Source organism: Hirundo rustica, chromosome 10, assembly GCF_015227805.2.
Source record: "Hirundo rustica isolate bHirRus1 chromosome 10, bHirRus1.pri.v3, whole genome shotgun sequence".
Classification (NCBI taxonomy): Eukaryota; Metazoa; Chordata; class Aves; order Passeriformes; family Hirundinidae; genus Hirundo; species Hirundo rustica.
In genome coordinates this window covers 10,758,508-10,778,681 of record NC_053459.1, presented here as the reverse complement: position 1 = coordinate 10,778,681, position 20,174 = coordinate 10,758,508, and the positions used below count along the sequence as shown (strand labels likewise).

At 40.0% G+C, this 20,174-nt stretch overlaps 1 protein-coding gene across 6 annotated transcripts in view; it reads left to right on the top strand.

Moving 5' to 3' along the window:
• The window catches only part of TRIP12 (thyroid hormone receptor interactor 12), a 79,445-nt gene extending 74,240 nt beyond the window's left edge, over nucleotides 1-5,205 (top strand). For all 6 annotated transcript variants that reach the window (XM_040074205.2, XM_040074210.2, XM_040074209.2 and 3 more), the window contains 4 exons: nucleotides 1,515-1,628; nucleotides 2,352-2,446; nucleotides 2,646-2,749; nucleotides 3,816-5,205. In XM_040074205.2, the coding sequence (XP_039930139.1) occupies nucleotides 1,515-1,628; nucleotides 2,352-2,446; nucleotides 2,646-2,749; nucleotides 3,816-4,012 (510 nt within the window). In that variant the 3' untranslated portion in view covers nucleotides 4,013-5,205. The remainder of the gene's footprint in view (nucleotides 1-1,514; nucleotides 1,629-2,351; nucleotides 2,447-2,645; nucleotides 2,750-3,815) is intronic.
• The last annotated feature ends 14,969 nt before the right edge of the window (nucleotides 5,206-20,174 follow it).

Sequence of the window (20,174 nt, the reverse complement as noted above, 5' to 3'; positions counted from 1 at the left end):
TCTTTTTTTTTTCCCACCCCCTCTTCTCCCCTGTATTATAAAGAGGCCACCTTGCTTGTTCTAAATTGTGAACAAAAAGCTTTAGTAGTGTAGATTTTTGTCTAGCAATTTGATCTTCTCTTTGAATTTGCAAGAATACAGTACAGCTTAATTATGCCACCTGCTCTTGATCATAAAAAGTAATCACAATTGTAGGTAAGCAGCTCTGCTGTTAGAATAGCCACAGACTATTCTGTGTTGTAAAAGTGGTTTTTTGTGCTGCTGGTGCTTGCTGTCTTCCTCTTCAGTATTAAAGCTAGTTTGTGAAAGTCGTGCAATGTATCTCATGTGAAATTCAATGCCTGACTCTTCCCTCAGAAAACTTACCAGCAGATCCTAATGAACTTTTGTGTCTCGAGAGCTTTCTGGAGCCAGGAACCCTTCAGTTACTGGGACAGGGTTACATACTTGCTTCAGGACCCATGAACTTTTTAATCCTGTTCAGATGTGTCCGTAGGTGACTTGAATCCTCACCACAGGCTGGAGCTTTTAACACACTTTAAACAAGTAGTTCTGTGTTGACAGCACATCTTTTACAACCAGCCCTTGTTTCCTGCTGGAGTTGAGGGTATCCAAGGCAATGTAATCATCAATAGCACTGACTGACAAAAGAATTGAACTGAACTTGGCCTGCAATCTGCCCTGTAAAATACCTTAATTTAGTGGAGTACGAGGAGGCTGCAGATTTATTTAAAAGAACTCTGGTCTTATTTCTGTTATATGCCCTTCCTCCCCTCAATAATTGTTGTTTCAATATATGCTGTCCACTTTGGAAGTTAATTTAATGTTGAGGGAGTAAACACAGATACAAAACCAAAACAAAACAGAAAAAATACCCTTTAAAAGCCTAGATTAGTGTATTACTGTCTTTTGCATTGTGACTCTTAACCATATTCCAGTAACTTGAAATGAAGTTACTTTTGTTCCTGTGTATTCTTAGAATATTAAGCTACTTAATATATCAAACAGGCTGGAGTTACCTTTTTTGAACTTAATATTAGAAGAGGGACCCATATATTTCCATGGGGGAAATTAAAATATTACTGCCAATGATGCCCTGTGGATTTCTGCTTCAGGTGCTGCATTTTAAGTGGTGTAGAGAGAGAACACCTAGGTAAGGCTTTTAAAAATAACAAATGTTCAGATTTACTTTAAATTATTTTGTTAAATAAGCTCAGTTTAACCACATATTCTGAGTTCTGTTTGCTTTGTTAAAAACAAAGGCAAATAAGTTGTTTAAATTCTGCAAAATGTTCATGTTAAGGGTAATTTTAATTATGAATGAAGGCAGAATGAGGCAATTCTGTAGAGCAGCTCCATGAATCAGTGTGCAGCCTGTGGTAACTCCAGTGAGCATATGGCTGGGCTGCTGGAGTTTGGCTGCTGCAGTTGTACTGTCTTGTACAGTAGTGATCACTGCCTGCTTCCTTTGTTCAAATTGCATTTGTCATTTTTATTTTTTTCATTCCCTGCAGTTGGTTATATTCTGGGCACTAAATGAAGGTGTTGCCAGACAGTTTGACTCCTTCAGAGATGGATTTGAGTCGGTGTTCCCCCTTAGTCATCTGCAGTACTTCTATCCTGAGGAGGTTGGTGAAAAGTGGTTTTGCTGCTGCTTTTATAACCTTTATCTGTACATATGGGCAGTCTTAACCTGGGTGCAGGGCATTTGCGACAGCCTGATGACATTGCATTTGATGCAGGTTAGTTAAAGATTTCTCCTAACTTGTACTTAATGCTTTTATTATGAACAGCTCCATTTTCTTTAAGTTGTGTGTATCCAGCTTTTTTCAGGAGTGCATTAATTTATGTATCATGCTTCATTTCTCTGTGGAGTGTGGGTGCTCTAATTCCTTGTGTTGCAGTACCTCTGAATAGCTGTAGATAGATGTGGATGCTACCTGGATCTTCTGTTAAAATAATAAAACAATTAGTCAGCTCTTTAGCAAAGCCTCAGACAGTAAGAAGAAATTCAGATGAAAAAGTAAAGAATAAGCATAGTTGACCTTGCTTTAGTCTCACCACCACCATACCAGTTTCCTTGTAAAATGCTCAACACTCTTAAGTGGACTGAATTGAGTCACAGTTATGATTCTCTGGACTAGAGGAGAGAATGTTTTATTCTTCTTCGAGGGAGTCTATTTGAAGACTGTACTTCAAGGGGTTTGTTTATAAACTCAGACCTTTGACTTTAAGAATGAACATTAAAGCACACTTTGGAACAGTGTGTTAGCCAAGCCTTTGTGGTACTCCTGTGTTCCTGGTGCTTTGCAAGACAAAGGGGAACATTTATTCCTTGTTTAATTTTACAGTTGGAGCAGCTCTTGTGTGGCAGCAAGACAGACACTTGGGATGCAAAGACTTTAATGGAATGTTGCAGGCCTGATCACGGTTATACACATGACAGGTAATGCCATCTTGGTCTTGTTAAACAACCACAACAGTAGAAAATCGTTTCTTGAAATAATCTTCACACATTGTTATTCATGCTAAAGGAACTATATGACATTTATGTGAAAATGTTCATACTGTGCTGAATATGAATCTGATGTAATTATTTTAACTCTAAACAAAATAACATTCTCTTGGTTCTTTTCCCTCCTCAGTCGAGCAGTGAAGTATCTCTTTGAAATTCTCAGTAGTTTTGATAGTGAGCAGCAAAGACTGTTTCTTCAGTTTGTGACAGGCAGCCCCAGACTGCCTGTAGGAGGTAGGTTTTCCTTATTGCATATTGCTGTGCATGAAATACTGTTACTGATGTATTTCTGAATAAGATGATTACTTCAATATAGGAAGAAATTTCTTAACTTTTGTATTTGAGAGGTTCACACTGGTTTCACATTTCTAATTTTGGAAGTGGTTGGGCAGACTTCAGGTGTAATCCTCGTAACGTTTGTGTTAATCTCATGACAATTCCTACAGTTGGCTCTCCAAGTTTAAATTGTTGCCAGAAAGTCTATCTGAGGGCAAAAGAGAGTTCAGAATTTATATAAAACTGAAAGCTCCTAATACCGTGTTTTTTGGCTAGAGGTTCATTAAGTTACGGCAACAAAGTGATGCATTGCAACCTGAAAACAATAGTCTCTTTTCTAGAAAGGAGACAACACTTATGATATTATTGCTCTTATGTAATTTCTCCTCCTTTTGAATTTCAGCATTTAGAGACAGTGCAGTGAACAGAGAAATTGGCTGACTTTGCTAGGACTGTTGTAGAATACACATTTCACTATATTCTCAGCTGAGTGCTTTGCAGGTCAAAAGAGCATTCATGCATCTGTTCCAATATTGACATTCTTTGTGATTTGGGGGAAAGACTTGATTATTCTATTTTTCTAAGTATATTTTGGGAGCTCTTCTGCGGAGACATGGTGCAGACACAATTGAGTGTTAGGAATAGAGAAATGATAGCTGGAGTAAGAATAATCAGGTACTAGAGTCATAGGTGATTCCTGAGAACCTTAAAAAATGTGTGTGAAGCCAACAAACTTAAAAATACTATGATTAGAATAGCATTTTTATACACACAGAACACAATTAAAAGGAGATTTATCTGGCTTATTCCTTTATTTTAAATTCATCTTGGAAGATGAATCTGCAGGCAGGGTTTTAGGTATTTTTAGCTTTTTGTGCAGCTTTATAAAGCTGTGTTCTGAACTTGTGAAGGTGTCCAGTAAGTCAGTTGTGTGATGCGTGCTTCTGTCTCTGTGCGTGTCTGCAGTCAGCTATGGGTGTTGAGGAGGAGCAGCCTTATTCTGAGTGTCTTTTCTCATTACTAGGTTTTCGAAGTTTGAATCCTCCCTTGACGATTGTACGGAAGACCTTTGAGTCCACGGAGAATCCCGATGATTTCTTACCCTCAGTAATGACTTGTGTGAACTATCTCAAATTGCCGGACTATTCAACTATTGAGATAATGCGTGAAAAACTCTTGATAGCTGCGAGAGAAGGGCAGCAGTCATTCCATCTTTCCTGATCGCAATGAAAAATGCAATGTCTGCCTGTTACAGCAAAAGAGAAACTCGTGATTCTTTTCTAAATATATCACCCGAGTCAAGGAAACGTGTTACGCCTTCTTGTTGTAGAAAAACGGCTTGCAGATTATAAACAAAGACACTTGGTTGATATTCATTAAAAGCCCCTATGGACTTAAAGTGATCAGGCCCTAAAAGTTGTTGTGACAAGGTTTCTTTAGCAAGTTCTTGTTTAAATTATCATTTATTTGATGAGTGAAGTTTTTAACTTGCTTTGCTGTGTGAAATTTAAAAAGGGATGTTTTTCCAGGCTGGAACAATAAATGTCGCTGTGCAGTTTAATACTGGGCTGTGTGTATCCATCTAGCTAAGTCTGAAGTTTTTCCTCCAAAGACAACTTTTGTACATAAGTACAGAAATTAAAATACACCATGTATTTGACGAATCTAGTTTAGTAGACTAGTTCTGTGTACCCTCACCTGCCTCTAATTTTACCCATCCTCATGTATTGTCTGATGTGCAATTCACTTGGTTCTTTTTGTGTGCAACATTCAACAATTGTTATGTTTTGGTTAGCGTGGGCATTTAACTGCTCCATGCCTCTTTCTCTGATTAAGATAATTTAAATTTTACTGAAATCAAATATATATTGTCAATATAATTCAGCCTTTGTAACTAGGTAGAACCTTTCTTATAGCATAGTTTTACTGTAGAAGTAGGATATAATGGCGACAGTCGTTACCAGAGCGCTCCAGAGCTGTTTACACAGTGATTCAGGCAGAAAAAGCCTCGTACTGGAGGCAAGGAAGAATTATTTCTTTCATGTAGTTGAAGTCCAACAGCTTGGGCTGGCCAGTATGTATTGTGGTAAGGCCCAGAGCATTTCGAATTGATGTAAAGTTTTTTAAAAGACAAATTAGTCGTTTCATTCCCTGTTTGAGTAAACAGTTTTCCTGTTCTTGATCTGAGTTCCTGGCTAATTTTGTAGTTTTTTCTCCTTTTTTTTTTTTCTTTTTTTCTTTCCCCCCAGTGCTAGCTTGGAACAAGCAGTTCAGCCTTTGTCTTTTGACACAGATAAAGCACCTGTAAGCAATGCTCTGTCCAACTGTTTTATGTGCTGATTTCTCAAATCTGCAATAATTTACTTCATCAGGTTAATGTTTTTACCTGAATATAAATAAAAAAGTTTGCTTCACCTTTTTGTTCATAGTTTTGTACTGTATGCCTAAAGCTCAATTGTGTAAATTACTGTAACGCAAGTAAATCATCCTAAATCTACTTGGCTAACAACCTGCAACTTGTGGATGATTTACTACTAAAACAAGACCTTTTAAGACCTCCAACTTTGAGAGAAAATTTTTCCTTTCTATGCGTTCAAAAAACGGGCAATTACAAATATTCCTGAGATGTACCTGCTTCATAGGTAATCTTTATGAAAATGTGATAGTTAATTACTTTTATTCAACTTTGAGAAATCAAAATTCCTTTCAGTGCTTAGAAATTGTTAAATTCTGGCTAATCAGGTTAGTTATTTCCCCTAAACTAACAAGTTTTCTTTTATCCAGCTGAAGAACTTGTACTTCCAGAACACGTAACGGACATTCTTCCGGTGAACATTCACAGAATTTACCTGTGCTTGCTCAGACCAGTGCCACTGAAATGTAATACAGACCTGAGCATGAGTAGAATGTGAAATCCTTGCACAAAGAACCTGATAACTGAACAGTTTTTTATTACCGCATTAAACCCGACCGAAGGCGCCTCACCCTGTACATACAATAATGGTAGCGCGCAGTGCGGCATAGTTTGCATCCAACTTCAAGGCAGTGTTTAAACTATGGACTGGTGTTTAAATTGTTCTGATAACTTGATCAAACTGAGCACAAACAAGTGTTTATAGTGTGTGGATAGCAATTTGTTCATTTTTTAAGGTTCTATATTTTAAAAAAAACTGACTTGTGTACAAAAAAAAAAAAAGAAAAAAGCTAATATTTTGTATTAAAATATCATGTGTATTGATACTTTTTTTTACCCATGTTGTCTCCCTCTAGAATCTGGCTTTCATTGACTTGGAAATTTTGAGGAACTTTCAGATTTGATAGTGTAAGTGTTTGTGTAACTGTTTCAGTGGGAAAATAGGTTGGTTGCCTGTTTAAAAAGGAAGGAAAAAACAAGTAACTGTGGTGATGTGATTTTGGTTGTTCTGGCTGTCGTTTTCAGCTCAGACTATGGTTTTAGTTTGCCTGAAAGTGAATGAAACCCTTTGGGGTGATGCTTCTTTTTTCCTACCAAGGGCAGCTTTTAGCATATTAGGAGAGCAGTCTAGCTTAAAAGGTGTAAAGATAGTAAATTACAGGAATGAACTGAAAAGTCACATTATTCATGATTGCAGTACTGTCCTGCAAACAAATTATATATCTAAGAGTAGTTCAGACATGAGTGGAGGGGCGGTGTAAGATCATAAAGATTCCTCCTTCTCAGGAATTTTGGATTAAGGGAGAAGCTCACTAAAATCAGTCCATGGGTGTGTGTAGTCATTGTAGTACTGCACTGTTTTGTATACCTTTATAAGGTATAATAAAAGGTACAATCAGAAGTCTTATATTTTAAAATAGATGCTTTTTTAGCATGGTAAGTTCAACTGGCTTTATATACCACCACTGGTTACTGTTTTGAATGAGTTTCATGTCCTTCTGTATTAACAAAAGCAGCAAAAAAAAATCATGCATGGGCCATCCAGGCACTGATAGCTGCTACTGAACTTGTGCAGTATTTCTTTGTTATTGTTGTTAGATGTTGGCTTTTTACCATGTTTAGGGAACACTTTAGATTCATCCCATCTGACATGAATTAATTACAGTGCTTCTTCCTATTTTCTAGGAGGCTGTGCAAGAATTAATTCCAATCACTTATGAAGTCCCCATGCCCACTGCCAGACTTAATCAGATACTCAAATTTCCATATGCAGACTGCTTGCATAATTGAATTGTCCAGATTCTTCCTTCTTTCCCCTCAACCTTGTGTTTTACTTTTTTCTGTCTCCTTTTCCTTACTGAGCTCTCCTGATGAGAACGTGGGTGCCTAAGGGCAGGGACTGGTGAAATTCCAGGTGCCTGTGACACTAGTGCCCTCTCTGCTGGTCCCTGCTGGAGGTAGGTCTGTCACCTGTGGAGTTTCTGGGCCTTGGCACCCCTGTCTTCACATGAGTGGTGCCAGTTCCCATGCCCTGAGCGGCCTGGACTCTGCAGAGGCAGGAAATCAGGGCCTACCTGACATGAGAGAGAAGGCCGTGCTTTCAACGTGAACGTGCCACCCCCAAGCCAAAACTTTGCTATAGCTAAAGCTGTTGGCAGAATGGAGAAAAATGAAAAGCCTTGCTGAAATGGATTCTGGAAATGCTGAAATTCAAAGGGGAGGTATAATTGCTGATAGGTGAGCCTTTTCTGGACTTGCTGTCTCCTACTTTCCTGGTCTCTTGATTGCATGAACTGGAAAACATCTGTGCTATGTGACCCCGTCCTGTGGGACCTTCCCGCTCGGTGTTCCCATTACCGTAACTCTCCCCCTGTGCAGTGTTTTTAGCAGTTTTTCTCAGCTGAGTGTAGGTGGTTACCCCAAGAGCAGGAGTGGTCACCCCAGCCCAGTGCAGCAGCGCAGGCAGTGCTTGATCAGAACGTTGGGGCCTGTTTGTGCAGCAGATGGGGAATGTTCCATCCTCTGCTGCCTGTGACTGACAGCAAATGGCTCAAGGAATGACTGATGCCTCTAGAGGAGTACCATGTCTTGGTCTCCTGGTGCTAAAATGTGCCTGGGTTGATCAGGTATGAAGCTGCTTTGGGGGCGGAGGGAGGAACAGATCCTGGGTCTCTTCCTTTCCTGTGTGCATCTGGGGACTAGTGACGTCTTGGGCTTTAAGCAGAACCAAGCAGAGGGAGAATAGTTAAGACACATCCAGTATTTACAAGGCAATAGATTAAAGTTCCTTATAGCTCCATTCAGCAGCAGCTTCTGGAAAGCTGGTTCAAAGAGAAAAAAAGAGCAAAGTGCTACAAGACACAAAACAAAAACCCAAGCTACCCTAAAAGGTGTAACAGCAGAGATGAAAGCCCCTCTCCACCCACCCTTCTCCAAGGGAGGAGGAGTTCCTAAGTCCTATAGTACTTTCCCAGAGGGAGAACACTGAGCAGTTCAAGCTGGAAGCAGAATGTTGGGGTAAAGCAGCATCTGTGCTGTGGGTTTGATCTTGTCTGTCTCTATCCTGTTTCTGCTCCCACTCCTCCCTTTAGGATTAGAATTGCTAAATGCCCAGAAAAGACAGAAGTAGATAAGCCTGAGGGAGAATGTGGGACAGCAACCGCCCTGTCCTCTTGCCTGAGAACAGGAAGAGGTGAAAGGATGTTTGCCCTTTGAGAAATACAAGCTTACGTACAAAGCCAAGGCATGTTCATGCTCTGCTGGAGATAGACTAGAGTTTTCCCGTCTCAACTGCTATTTCCCAAGTTAATTTACTCTTCCTTTAGCTGCTATCCAAGGTGTTCTAGGCTAAATATAGGCCTGGTCTGACTGCAGCTCGGCTGTTCTTGGGACTTTCATGCAGAAGCCTCTTTGGCAGGCAGGGTGATAAAAGTACTGATCCAGAAATAGCCAGTCTAAGAGGTGGCATTTTATTTCCCAGCCTCATCTTCCAGCCCTTTTTGTTTCCCATAGTCTATGCTATGCTTCTCAGAAGAAAAAAAAAAATCTTTATTCCTTCACTTTGTAGCTTGGTATGCTTAATTTACTGGAATGACTGATGTTACTAATCATTCAGAAAGGATTCCTGCAGTTTTGATATTTCTTGATATGCAAAGGAGCAGCTCTTGTTCTGGGGCACTAAAACTATAAATGGTATTTGAAAAGGGAAAAAAAAAAATTTAAAACTTAAACAGCAAAATCATTGTATCTTTAGTAACACTGGGTTCTAAGAGTGGTAATTTCCGATTTATGGCCAGCAGTACTGCCTAATTCTGCTGGACCAGAAGTGGCAGGGAAAGGGAGAAAGTGGCTGGAGAGCAGCTCTGCTGGAAAGGCTGAGCCCTGGTCAGCGCTGTGCCCTGGCAGTCAGCAAAGGCAGCAGCGTCACACAGTGATGGCAGCACAGCTGGTCAATCAAGGGAAGGGATTATTTCCTTCACTTCATATCTCCAGAGGACAGATTGTGTAGTCCCCATCGGTTTTTTAAGACCCAACTGGATATATCTGTTTGTTTTACTAAAATGTACCACAATTCTAAAATGAACTTTTCTTTAGAATTGAAGTCAGAACTGTATGACAGCATCAAATGAAATTGACGCACATCTTACCTTTGCACTGTTTGTGCTACATCACTCCCATCAGTTTTAATAAATTTAATGGGAGAAATGTATATGCAGAGAGAAAAGTTTTCTTAATTTTCTGATGAAATAAATGGAAAATAAAGGGTCTTAATTTCAGATGCAGTTTATGGGTAATCTCCACAGCACTCCTTTTAACTGGCTGAATATCCTAGGCCTTAATTACTACTTCTTTCTAAAATGGTTTTGATTCTCCAAAGTTTTTCTGGCTTCCTCTACTGTTTTTAATATTGAATGAATTGGCACTTATCTGTGATGAGAAACTGTTATGACTCCATGTTCATCTCTGCCCCAGCAAGGACCTGGTCATTTCCAATTTCTTCTGGAGTAAGTAGTTAACATGATTTGACAGCAATTATGGAGAGATGCCATGACTGCATATAGTGGATTTTCTAGAAAGAGCAGTTTTAGGTATTAGGAAAATAAATAGCATCCTGGAAAGGGAAAGATAGGAATTTGGAATGTGAAATGGACAAGATAGGAAAAAGTTTTACTTCTGTCCCATATGTGGAGTTTGAAAAATGAGTGCTGATAGGTGAGTAACCAGCAGTGCTGTGGATGTCCATGGAGATGCTCAAGATGTTTATGGTCGTGTTACATTGCTCATCTCCTGCTTTACAGGGTTAATGCAAATGCTCAGTGATACAGACCTGCAGAACACATTTTCTACCAGAAGCTCACTGTGCAGGTTACAGATTCATTAAGCCTTGATCCTAAGAAATATATGGCCGAAAAAAGAGAGGAAGGTGCTATATAGGATCCTATGCCCTTATACATTCCTTACACATTCCAGGTGTCACTAACATTTGATATTGAAAGCTGTTGGCAGAATTCAATAGGAGGCCTGATTTTGAATTGGTGTAGATCCTGCATGTCTATGACGGGATAAACAGAAAAAGATATATCAAGAAACTACCACTTGGTTCAAATCAAGTAGGATTTCATTTTGCCTATCAGTTATTTGGTGAGAGGCAGTTATGGATCCACCAAGCAATTTTTGTTAATGAAGTTTCATAGAAAAACATTTGTCTGTAAGAGCAACAGTGAAAAAGCAGAGATGGGAGTTAAGGCTGTACAGACAGCAGGTCCTAGGAGGAACACAGGTGCTTCGTGCCCTACTGAAGGTGACCCTGTAACTCAGCAGTCTCTGCTCTGCCCTCACAGCACTGGTCTCTGACACACCTCTTCCAAAAGTAAGAGCAGAAGTGATGCACAGGTTGCATTAGGTAGGCAGTGGAAGTTTTACAGTTCCTGAATAGTGGAAGCACTGTTAGAACAGGGCCAGAGGCTGTACAATACCAGCTGTATATTATACAGCTATATGTCACTTTTATCTTCTCATATCCTTGCTATTTTTGCTACATATATTATGTGTTAAAATTATTGTCCCCACTCTTGCTTTCCTCTTTTTCTTCTCTCATAGTTTATTTTTCAGTAGTCTTGCACTAAAACAGATTCAACTGCTTCCTTCATACTAATGATGTAAAGGTTTTATCCTTCTGTGCTGAAGCAGGCTATTTCTGACCAAATTGCAGTCCTGATGTTATAGGACTGATGTCCAGATATTCCATATCTGTTAAGTCCAAAAAAAGGCTTTTAATCATTCTTCCAATAGATTTACTTCTTTTTTTTAAAACACTTCCTCCCTGTCACTCTGGTTTCAAAAATAGATTCTTGCATCCACACTGGATCTGAATGTGCTGATGCTTTGTGCAGGTGCTCTCCTATCCACATACATCATTCAGTGGTTGTATCAGATCCATTATGTAACTGGCATCTTTGTTTAAGTTTTCACTTCTTCTGCTAGTAAAGACAACAGTGCTTATTCCCATTCAGGGGACAGACAGTTTTGCGTGTGTTAATTGTCTCTTTTCTCCATGTAGATGTCTTAGCTCCCTTTCCTCCACCACATTAATTATAAAGTTCTTGTGTTACAGTGCTCCAAGAAGGAAGTGTTGTTCCCTCTCCTGTTCTTCACCTTGCACTTGAATCTATTCTCAGGTTGCCTCAGGCAATTTAAAAATCTTTAAAAAGCTTCTTTTTCATAATATTTGCTCCAGAAATGATCATGATAAATAACAATTGCAGTGGATGCTTTTGGCTTGTTTTGATGATTGATACTGTCTCATTATGCCCTTCATGATGGGTTGTTTTTCTGTAGTGCCTGACTTGGCCTCCTCTTGTGCTTTAATGGTAACAAAAAGTGGAGAGGGCTTCTTGTCCTTTCTATGGACAGCATCAAGTAGAACATGGTTACAAGAAGAGCATCTCAGAACTGTTACCCAGTCTGGAAATGGAAGCAAAAAATTACTGGCTGCTAGAGATTACTTTTTAATCTTCTGTGAGAAAAGAAATTAAAATATTAAATTTAATCACAATAATTTCAGCTTTTAAATAATTCTCAAATGGAATTAGGCAATTCCAGTTAGTTGTCAATATAAGCACTTATCAAAGATGATACGGATTTTTCCTGTTATTTCTTTTAGGAAGTCTACCTATTTGATTCTTAATCATGAAAATGCATCTCTTTCTGAATTAATGTGAAGATCAGAATATGATACTATATGATAATGTCTTTTATACTTCATGCTAGCATCATTGAGTTTTAGAGAGTGTTAAGAAATCTAGATTATATTTGTTTTGTATTCCACCATATCAGCAGATCAGCTTTCCAAAGGGTAAATGTGCACCTCTCATTCAATTTTTATAGTAAAATTAATCTCAGTTCAATGTAATCCTCTTATTTCGCCAGGGCCATTTATGAAATTTACTGAAAAGTTCAAGTTAAACATTCCTCTACAGAGCTTGCCTCATTTTTCATTTGTTGGAGCTTCGTTTAAGTGCCTGCGTTCCCCCTGCAGAGGCTCAGGGATTAGGTACTCTCCATTTGCTGACAGGCTGCACACAGTGTGGGGATGTGCTGTGCAGCTGTGCAGCTGTGCTGCTGCTTTTCTTGCTGTTTGCCAGAGAGAATGAGCTACAGCACCTCTGCATGGAGCTGAAGCTGTCAAATGGATGACAGACTATTTCTGCAATATGCTGCCTTTTTTTTTTTTTTTTTTTTTTTTTTTGGGCAATAAAGAGTACTTAATATCTTGCTTTTTTGACTATGGAGAGTAGAAAAAAAAAATTGTGTGACAGTGGAAAGCCAGACACCATTTGAACTACCTCTTGCTCTGTGTGCAAAGATTGCACTTTGGTTTTCATTCACAATTTATGTGTCTTTATTTAAAAATCTTCAGTAAACTTGCAAATATCAGTAACTCAGTTCCTTTGGTTTTTACACGTGTACTTTTCTTCCCAGAATTGATCACTGCTGAGGAAAGGGGCAATTTTAAAATGATCCAGACACTGTCTTCAGCAAAACCAGTCATCCTGGTTTTTGTGCTAGACAGTGGGATGAGATTAATAGTTGTCACTGCTGTAGTAATGCAAAAATGTCTGGGATGTAGCCATAGAGATGGAAGTCAGCTGTTTATTGGTTTTAGTATTGTAGATTTTTATCATTTTGTAGTAATTTCAGAAATAAAAAATATTCATATACAATTTATTAACCCAGAACTAAAATTAAAAGAAGTCATTCCACCCATTAGTGTGTTATATAATATCTGCCAGTCTGGAAAAAAAAAAAAAAAAATCAGGTTGGCATATTAAAGTCACTCTCTAAGATTTTTGATTTGAAGTTTGGTAAGTCCTCCACTTTCTGTCTGATGATGTCAAAGACTGAATGATTTTAGTACTAAGGCACAGATTAAGAATCTTTATATTTTGTGTTCCTGAGTCCCAAGAGACAGCCAGGGCTCAAGTCATTCAGCCACGTTTGCACAACACCACTGCTGATCCAGAGATCACCTCCCGGACAGTCTCTATCCTCCTACGAGTACCAAAGAAACTTTATATTGAATCAGTAACACATGTCACATCAGATATTTATCTGTTTGTTGGTTTGTTCATTCTAACTTATGTGCCTGTGACTTTAAACATTCTAGCACTTCTTTCTAAATATTTTTACAGTATAAGGAAAATTTTTGGCCTATTCCCTATAAAATCTTTGCAGGTCCACAGCCTGTTTCCTCAGAAACCAGTAACTCTTAGTGGGAGATAACTGCATGAAGAAAATATATGTGAAGTGGTTACACAAGGAGAAATGGTGAAGATTCAACTTGTACTGCCATGATATGTCCATGTGAGTTATAGCACACTAGTCTTCATAAATAGTGACCACAAAATGTTCAGCTCATCTAAAAGCATGTTAAAACCAGCCTAATCTTACTGTAAAATCACCTACAAAGTAAAAATGCTATGTTAGTTCTTCTATTAGCATGTAGCTCCTTAATCTGTGAGGAAAAAAAAGTAAAATCAGATCTGGTGACTGAAAATTAGAATAATTCAGATTAAAATTGTGATTCCTGAGAAAAATATACCTTGAGTCTTTATCGCTAGTGGTCTTCAAATAAAGACTAGATACTGTAATTTGTATATATTTCTAGTCTGAATATAAAATAAATGAGAGGTTCTTTATGTGGGAGGCCTCATGAAAACTGGCCCAGAACTGTCTAACAACATTACAATTCTGTTTTGAAAAGGTTTTAACAAACAGTAGATAGAGTTTCTAACAGGCTGTGGACTGTATGGAATGCCAGCACACATCCACTGCCTCTGCAAACACCACGGATACCTTGAATCTGTCAGGTCGACTTTTCCCTAAATTTGGGTTGATGTTAAGGCCACGTTGTGCAGAGTGACCCTCTTCTGCATGACAATGAAGTCATATTGGCTTCATTGTTTTCCCATAAACATATAATATTTATTCTTCATTTTTACAGAAATTAGACCCTGGTTCTTCTCCCTAGCAAGGTTCAGCATTGTGTAAACCAAAAGTTCAGAGCTTTAGGATGAGTTTTGTACTTACCACAGCCTCTCTGTAGCTGTTAGGCAAGAATCCAGCTTGTTGGTTAAGTCTTTGCATTGTTTAGGATCTGAAGCTTGAGCTGTAAAATTGGGGTAAATCAGGAGAGGGGTGAGGAGGTGGTGAGTCATAATCATCACTCAATTAACTCAATTAATCCTGAACATCCAGCCTTTAAAGGAGTCAAGATTCGTTGTGGATCCACATTTATTAAAATAGGTGCATACCTCACTTAGTAAGAGCAAGGGGCAGGTGCTGCACCTCGGTCAGGGCAGATCCTCGGTCAGTCCAGGCTGAGGGATGAAGGGGTTGAGAGCAGCCCTGCTGAGAAGGAGAGAATGAAATTGAAAAGACAAGCCGGGACTGAGCCATATCTACTAATGATAAAGGCATATAAAAGGACAGGTAGCAAACAAGTGATATTTTATCGTGAGTTTCAACCCTAGTGAGGTTGATATTATGGAGCAATAATAAATTGGAAAATTTCAAATGAATAATACCTGAAAAAGTTGGAAAAAAAAAATGCATGAAAGAAAAAAATGCAACATATAAATTCAGTTTTATATTTTCTGTGAAAATTTGTGCTGAAATTAAAACAACAAAAGCAGTTCTTTATTTGGGGCATTTATTACTGCTGGCTGCCCCTTGAGAATCTCAGGTGCTGTTCTTTTGTGTCTACCAACAAATTAAAGCATCATTTTTTTTTGTTTACTGCTCAGGAAGAATAACAAAAGAAGCATCCCGTCAGTGAATTATCTTGTGTTTTTTTCTTTTTTGAGGGGGAAACGAAGAAGTAGGGTTGGGTGTCTATTGGCATTTTATTTTTCTTTTTGCTTTGTATAGCTTCTAATGTGTAGGGTTTCCAGTCAACCAGAACACAAACGTCACATCCTCTGCCATACACACCTTGAAATTCATATAAATAAAAAGTCATTTAGTTGGTGGATATAAATAGAGCTGTTCTTCAGATATCTTGCTTCCTTGAAGTTGTTACAGTCAAATACTTCTTCTGATTGCTGCCATATTAAGCACAACACTTGAATTACTGAAACATCTCTATAAATTCTAGGATGAAAATTTAAGGGAATTCTGACGTTAATGAATTCTGATCCTGTGCTTTGCACTTGCTCTGTTTCTTTTGCTAAAATTTACTATGTGTATGAATGATACCTTATGAATTATTTTCTTTATCTCTGCTGGAATTGTAGTTACATTAGATCATCATTTGAAAGTCTAAGTCACAGCTCAAGAATAAAGCAGAAGATTGTAAATGGCAAGCCCTATACATTCTTAATTACTTTGATGTATATACGTCACAGGATTTAAAGAGCTAAGCTGTACCCATGTTAGTTGCAACATTAGTTTTGTGAGAGAATTTTTGAACAAGTGAATTCAAACCTGGTATAAACATGCAGAATTCTACCCAGTGCAGTTTGCTTAGAGATAGGTCCAGATCAGTTTTTTCCTATGATAAATGTCTCATTTTATGAAGTACAGTAATACTTGCTGCAGGGTCGTACAAAATGGTGATTAAAACCACAATTAAAGTATAAAAAGCACATCTTGGCTGAGGAGTGCCTACGTTCAAAGGATGTGTACAGCTTTTTGGTGAAAGATGTGATATCCATTGAGAAAATCTTTGTCAACCTTTAGAAAAAGATCGTAGATATCTGAGAGTTGTCCTGTTTGTGAAATATCTATACTGTGTATATTTTATCTTATTGCTCTAAAAATATATAAAACCCACACAGGCTGACAAAAGTTGCTGTGAACCAAGTGAACAGGTGAATAAATGTGGGAAATGCTGCCACTCCTCAACTGCCTGCCACTGATAAAACACACGTTGTGAATTTTCACAGCACGGTGGCTTTGTGCTCCCTGATAAAAGAGTTTAATTTCTGCTCTGTGGATTTCAACTTAAAGCACAATTTATGACTCCCAAGAATTTATGATTCCCACAATGAAGAATGTTTCTCCACCTGTGCTGGCAACTTTCTCTTGGTATTCATTGTGGCAACACCTGCCTACTTGTACTGCAGCTCCCCTGCCCAGCAGACATTAAATAACAACACACACAGTGGCACACAAATCAGCAGGATTATCACCATTTCTTACTGCAAAGTTAGCAAACAAAAAGAAGAAAACATGCAAGCTTCAAACAGCTTAATATAGGGGAGCAAGTTAAAATAAATGTAAATGCAAGAGCTAGGCAGGAAAGCAGATAAATCCCTGCACACTGTCAGGGAGCAAGATGTGTGCCAGGAGAGAAGAAAAATAGCAATTACTCAGGAACACAGAAACAGAGCAGTGTTTCCCCTTCACCCACCTACAGCAGTAAATAATGTCCATTTAAAAATTCTCTTTCTCTATTCAGAGCCTTAAACTACCTTTCTCCTGTGGTTAAAAACTGCCCTCACAAACTCAGGAAGGGGAGACAAAATAAGTTCCAGTGTGAAACACCTGAGCATGTTCCTTCCAAAGTGAGTATTCTTACTGAATTCCATGGGCGGCTTACATGTTTAAATTTGTACTCCCGTATTTTGATAAATTGAAGTGTGGGTCATTCAAAGTTAAATTAATAGTTTCTACTCCAGTAAACTCTCTGTGGTTGGGAAAAGAAAGTTCCAAACATGCAGCAAACATTTAAAATAAATACATTTGCAGCTTATGAAACACAATGTTAAACAATAATTTCTGTGATTCCAGCAATGATTTTCAAGGGGACGTAGTTTTAATTTTGCCTGCTATTCAGAATGATATTGGGAGGACAATGGGAATTTTTTTGAAATTTTACTTCATGTATGAGTGGGGACCCTTCTGAAATTTCCAAGTGACGTTAAGATCCCAGTCCTTGTGTAATTTGGAACTGAAACTCCTGAGGTGCTGTAAAGCAGGCACAAATGTCAGTTCATCAATTTCAGCTTGACCCAAAACAAGCAGCAGAAGAATCACAGTCCAGACACTGTTCAGAAAAGGCTAAAGTAAATTTCTCATCCAAATTAACTCCTATGCTAGTAAAGAAAAATGCAAGCAATAGTTAGTAGTTTTAAAGGAATTCATCGATATTTAGAAAAAACATCATTGTTGTCATAAGAGATATTTAATGCATGTGGCTCCCTTTTAGCAAATAAGAGAGGGGCCTTTTTGTTACTAAATATTTAATCAGAACAGATAAAAAACTCTGCAAAATCTCCTTCAAGCCACTAGAGGATGAGTACTTCTCCATCAAAATATAGAGTTAAGCTGTAATGTAGCTTATCTATGCCACACTAATAAGCTATTAGACTGGTAATACAATTCAAATCCTAGCAAGAGTAAATGAGGGAGACAGCTTGGATCCTTATTGAAGATTAGTAATTTGTTTATGGAAACCTGACTATAAAAATACTTAAACTATGTACATTAGAACATTCACATGCATAAAAAGAAATAGCATTTCAAAAAATCACTAGCTAATAAGGTAGGCATAATATTTCCTGTTGTAAGGCTAAATATTTCCATATGAAAATAATACAAGCATTGCTTATATATTCTGTAAAAAGTTAAGAAAACTGTGATGAAGGTACATACAACCTGACTAAGAGCTGTGTTATGTCCTGCTTGGTTGGCTGCATTGGTTGACCAGCTTAGTTTTATAGTTGTTCCTTTCTTCAAATACCAGACGTCTCCACCAACAGAATTCATTGTCTAGTGTAGCTGTCCTGCTGCCTTCGCTGAGGCGTAGCGACCTGGTTCGGAAATGGCACGGCGACCAATCCCAGGCCGCTCGGGCCATAAGCTCACTGACACCAATGTGGTGGACAGCAAATGGCGTTTATTATCGGGTTGCATGGGGTTATAACACTTCTGTTTACCCTGTCACTTCCGTCTGTTTACGTTATAAACTAGGTGTTGCTTGGCTAGTTAAGGGGGCTAAACAACTAACAGTTGAGGGAGCGGTTCTGTCTACCCGTACAATGTGATATCTTCCGACCACCTGTCCCTAATCACCCACACTGTCCATCCTGAAATCACATTTTCCAATGCTTATCTAAAATGTCTTACTCCTAAAAAACCTCAGATACAGTCCAGAATTATTGAACCCTTTGGGTGTGCAGGAACAACTGGAAAATAAGGTCACTACACAACTGGCTGTTCAGCCATCCTCTTTGTTAGGAAGATCAGTCAGCAGCTCAACACAATTAGCATGAGCCAGGAGCAAAGCTTGAGCAGAAAGAAAGATGGGTCAGGTTTGAGAGGAGAACATTTTTTAAGATTGTCTGGTTTTGATGACTTGTTCTATTAAATTTTTAGAGAACTGGCCAAAGCTTATTATTAACAAGTATCTTCGACAGCCTGTGTGGAAGGGGAAGTCCTACGAGACTGCAAAAGGACAAACCTTATCGAGGAGAGCAGAGAGAATTACAGCCCTGCTGCTTTAGCAGCAAATCCCAGAGCAACCTGGGATATCTACAAGTTATTTCAGAGCACTTGGAAGATAACAGGGAGACAAGTAGCAGCCTCTGTGGATTTATCAAGAACAAATCCTGTCAAATGTAAATGGAGTCGGCTCGAGCGAAGCGGTCACTGCAGCGCACGGGCCGCAGCCGTCGCGGAGGCAGCAGAGGGAGCCGGAGCGGCACCGAACGGGCTGCGAGGAGGGGAACGGGAACGGAGGGACTGGGGAGCAGAGACAGCTCCTGAGGAACGGGAACGGAGGGACTGGGGAGCAGAGACAGCTCCTGAGGAACGGGAACGGAGGGACTGGGGAGCAGAGACAGCTCCTGAGGAACGGGAACGGAGGGACTGGGGAGCAGAGACAGCTCCTGAGGAACGGGAACGGAGGGACTGGGGAGCAGAGACAGCTCCTGAAGAACGGGAATGGAGGGATGGAAGAGCAGAAAGAGCTCCTGAGGAACGGGCATGGGGGGATGGAGGAGCAGAGACAAGATGCGGGGACAGAATATTGTGGTCAAGTTGCTTGAGACTCTGTCAAATTTTCAGTTCAGTTAGCATCACCAGTTATTTCTGCTCGTGACTGAGCTTTCGGACATAAGTGAAGTGTGAAAGTTTACGAAATCTGTACCCAGTAATCCTCCTGTACCCTGTGATAGGGATGTGAGAAGTCGTTAGTTATGAGAAATTCAAATACTTCACTTTTGCAGAAGCATATGAATAGAAGGCCAAAGAACAGGGGTTATATTTCTGCTCTCTGTTAGCTGATTTACAGATCTCGTGCCTCAAGTCTAGTAAGAGGTAGTAAAAAAATTCCCAGAAGACTGCCAAATATAAATCGATTTTTCAAAACCAGCCGTAGATAACCTCACTTGAGAAAACACAGGTTCTTAGCAATATGAGAAATGATAGGATTACTGTTTATGCTTTTCGTCTGACCCTACTTCGGTCTCAATAGAACTTTAAAAGTAATCACCAGCGAAGTACACTTGTGAAACAGTAGATAGGCAGCAAACGGTGAGTTGATCTTACGAAGGAGTGTCCCTTCCCGGCTGTCTACCCAAGCCAGGGCAGCGCTCAGTCCCGCATCGTCGCTCGCAGCCGCCGCGCGGGCGGGAGGCCCAGAGCCCCGAGTGCCCGCCGGGCAGTTCACTCACTAGCGCGGGGCTCCCGTTTTACGCCAGCGGGCCGGGGAGCAGCGCCGGTCCCCGTGCCCCGGCAGCTCGGCACAGCCCGGCCGCCCCGCCCCGCCCCGCCCCGCCCCGGGAGATGGGCTGGAGCGCCCCGCCCGCTCCGCCCGGGCTCAGCCGGGCGCGGCGGGTGCAGCCCCGGCCCGGCCCGGCCCGGCCGCGCCCCGCCGCCCTCAGCCCGTCCCGCCGGGCCCGCGCGCTGCGGGCGGGCGGCGCCCCCTGGCGGCCAGGCGGCGGCGCGGCAGCGGCTCCGCCCCCG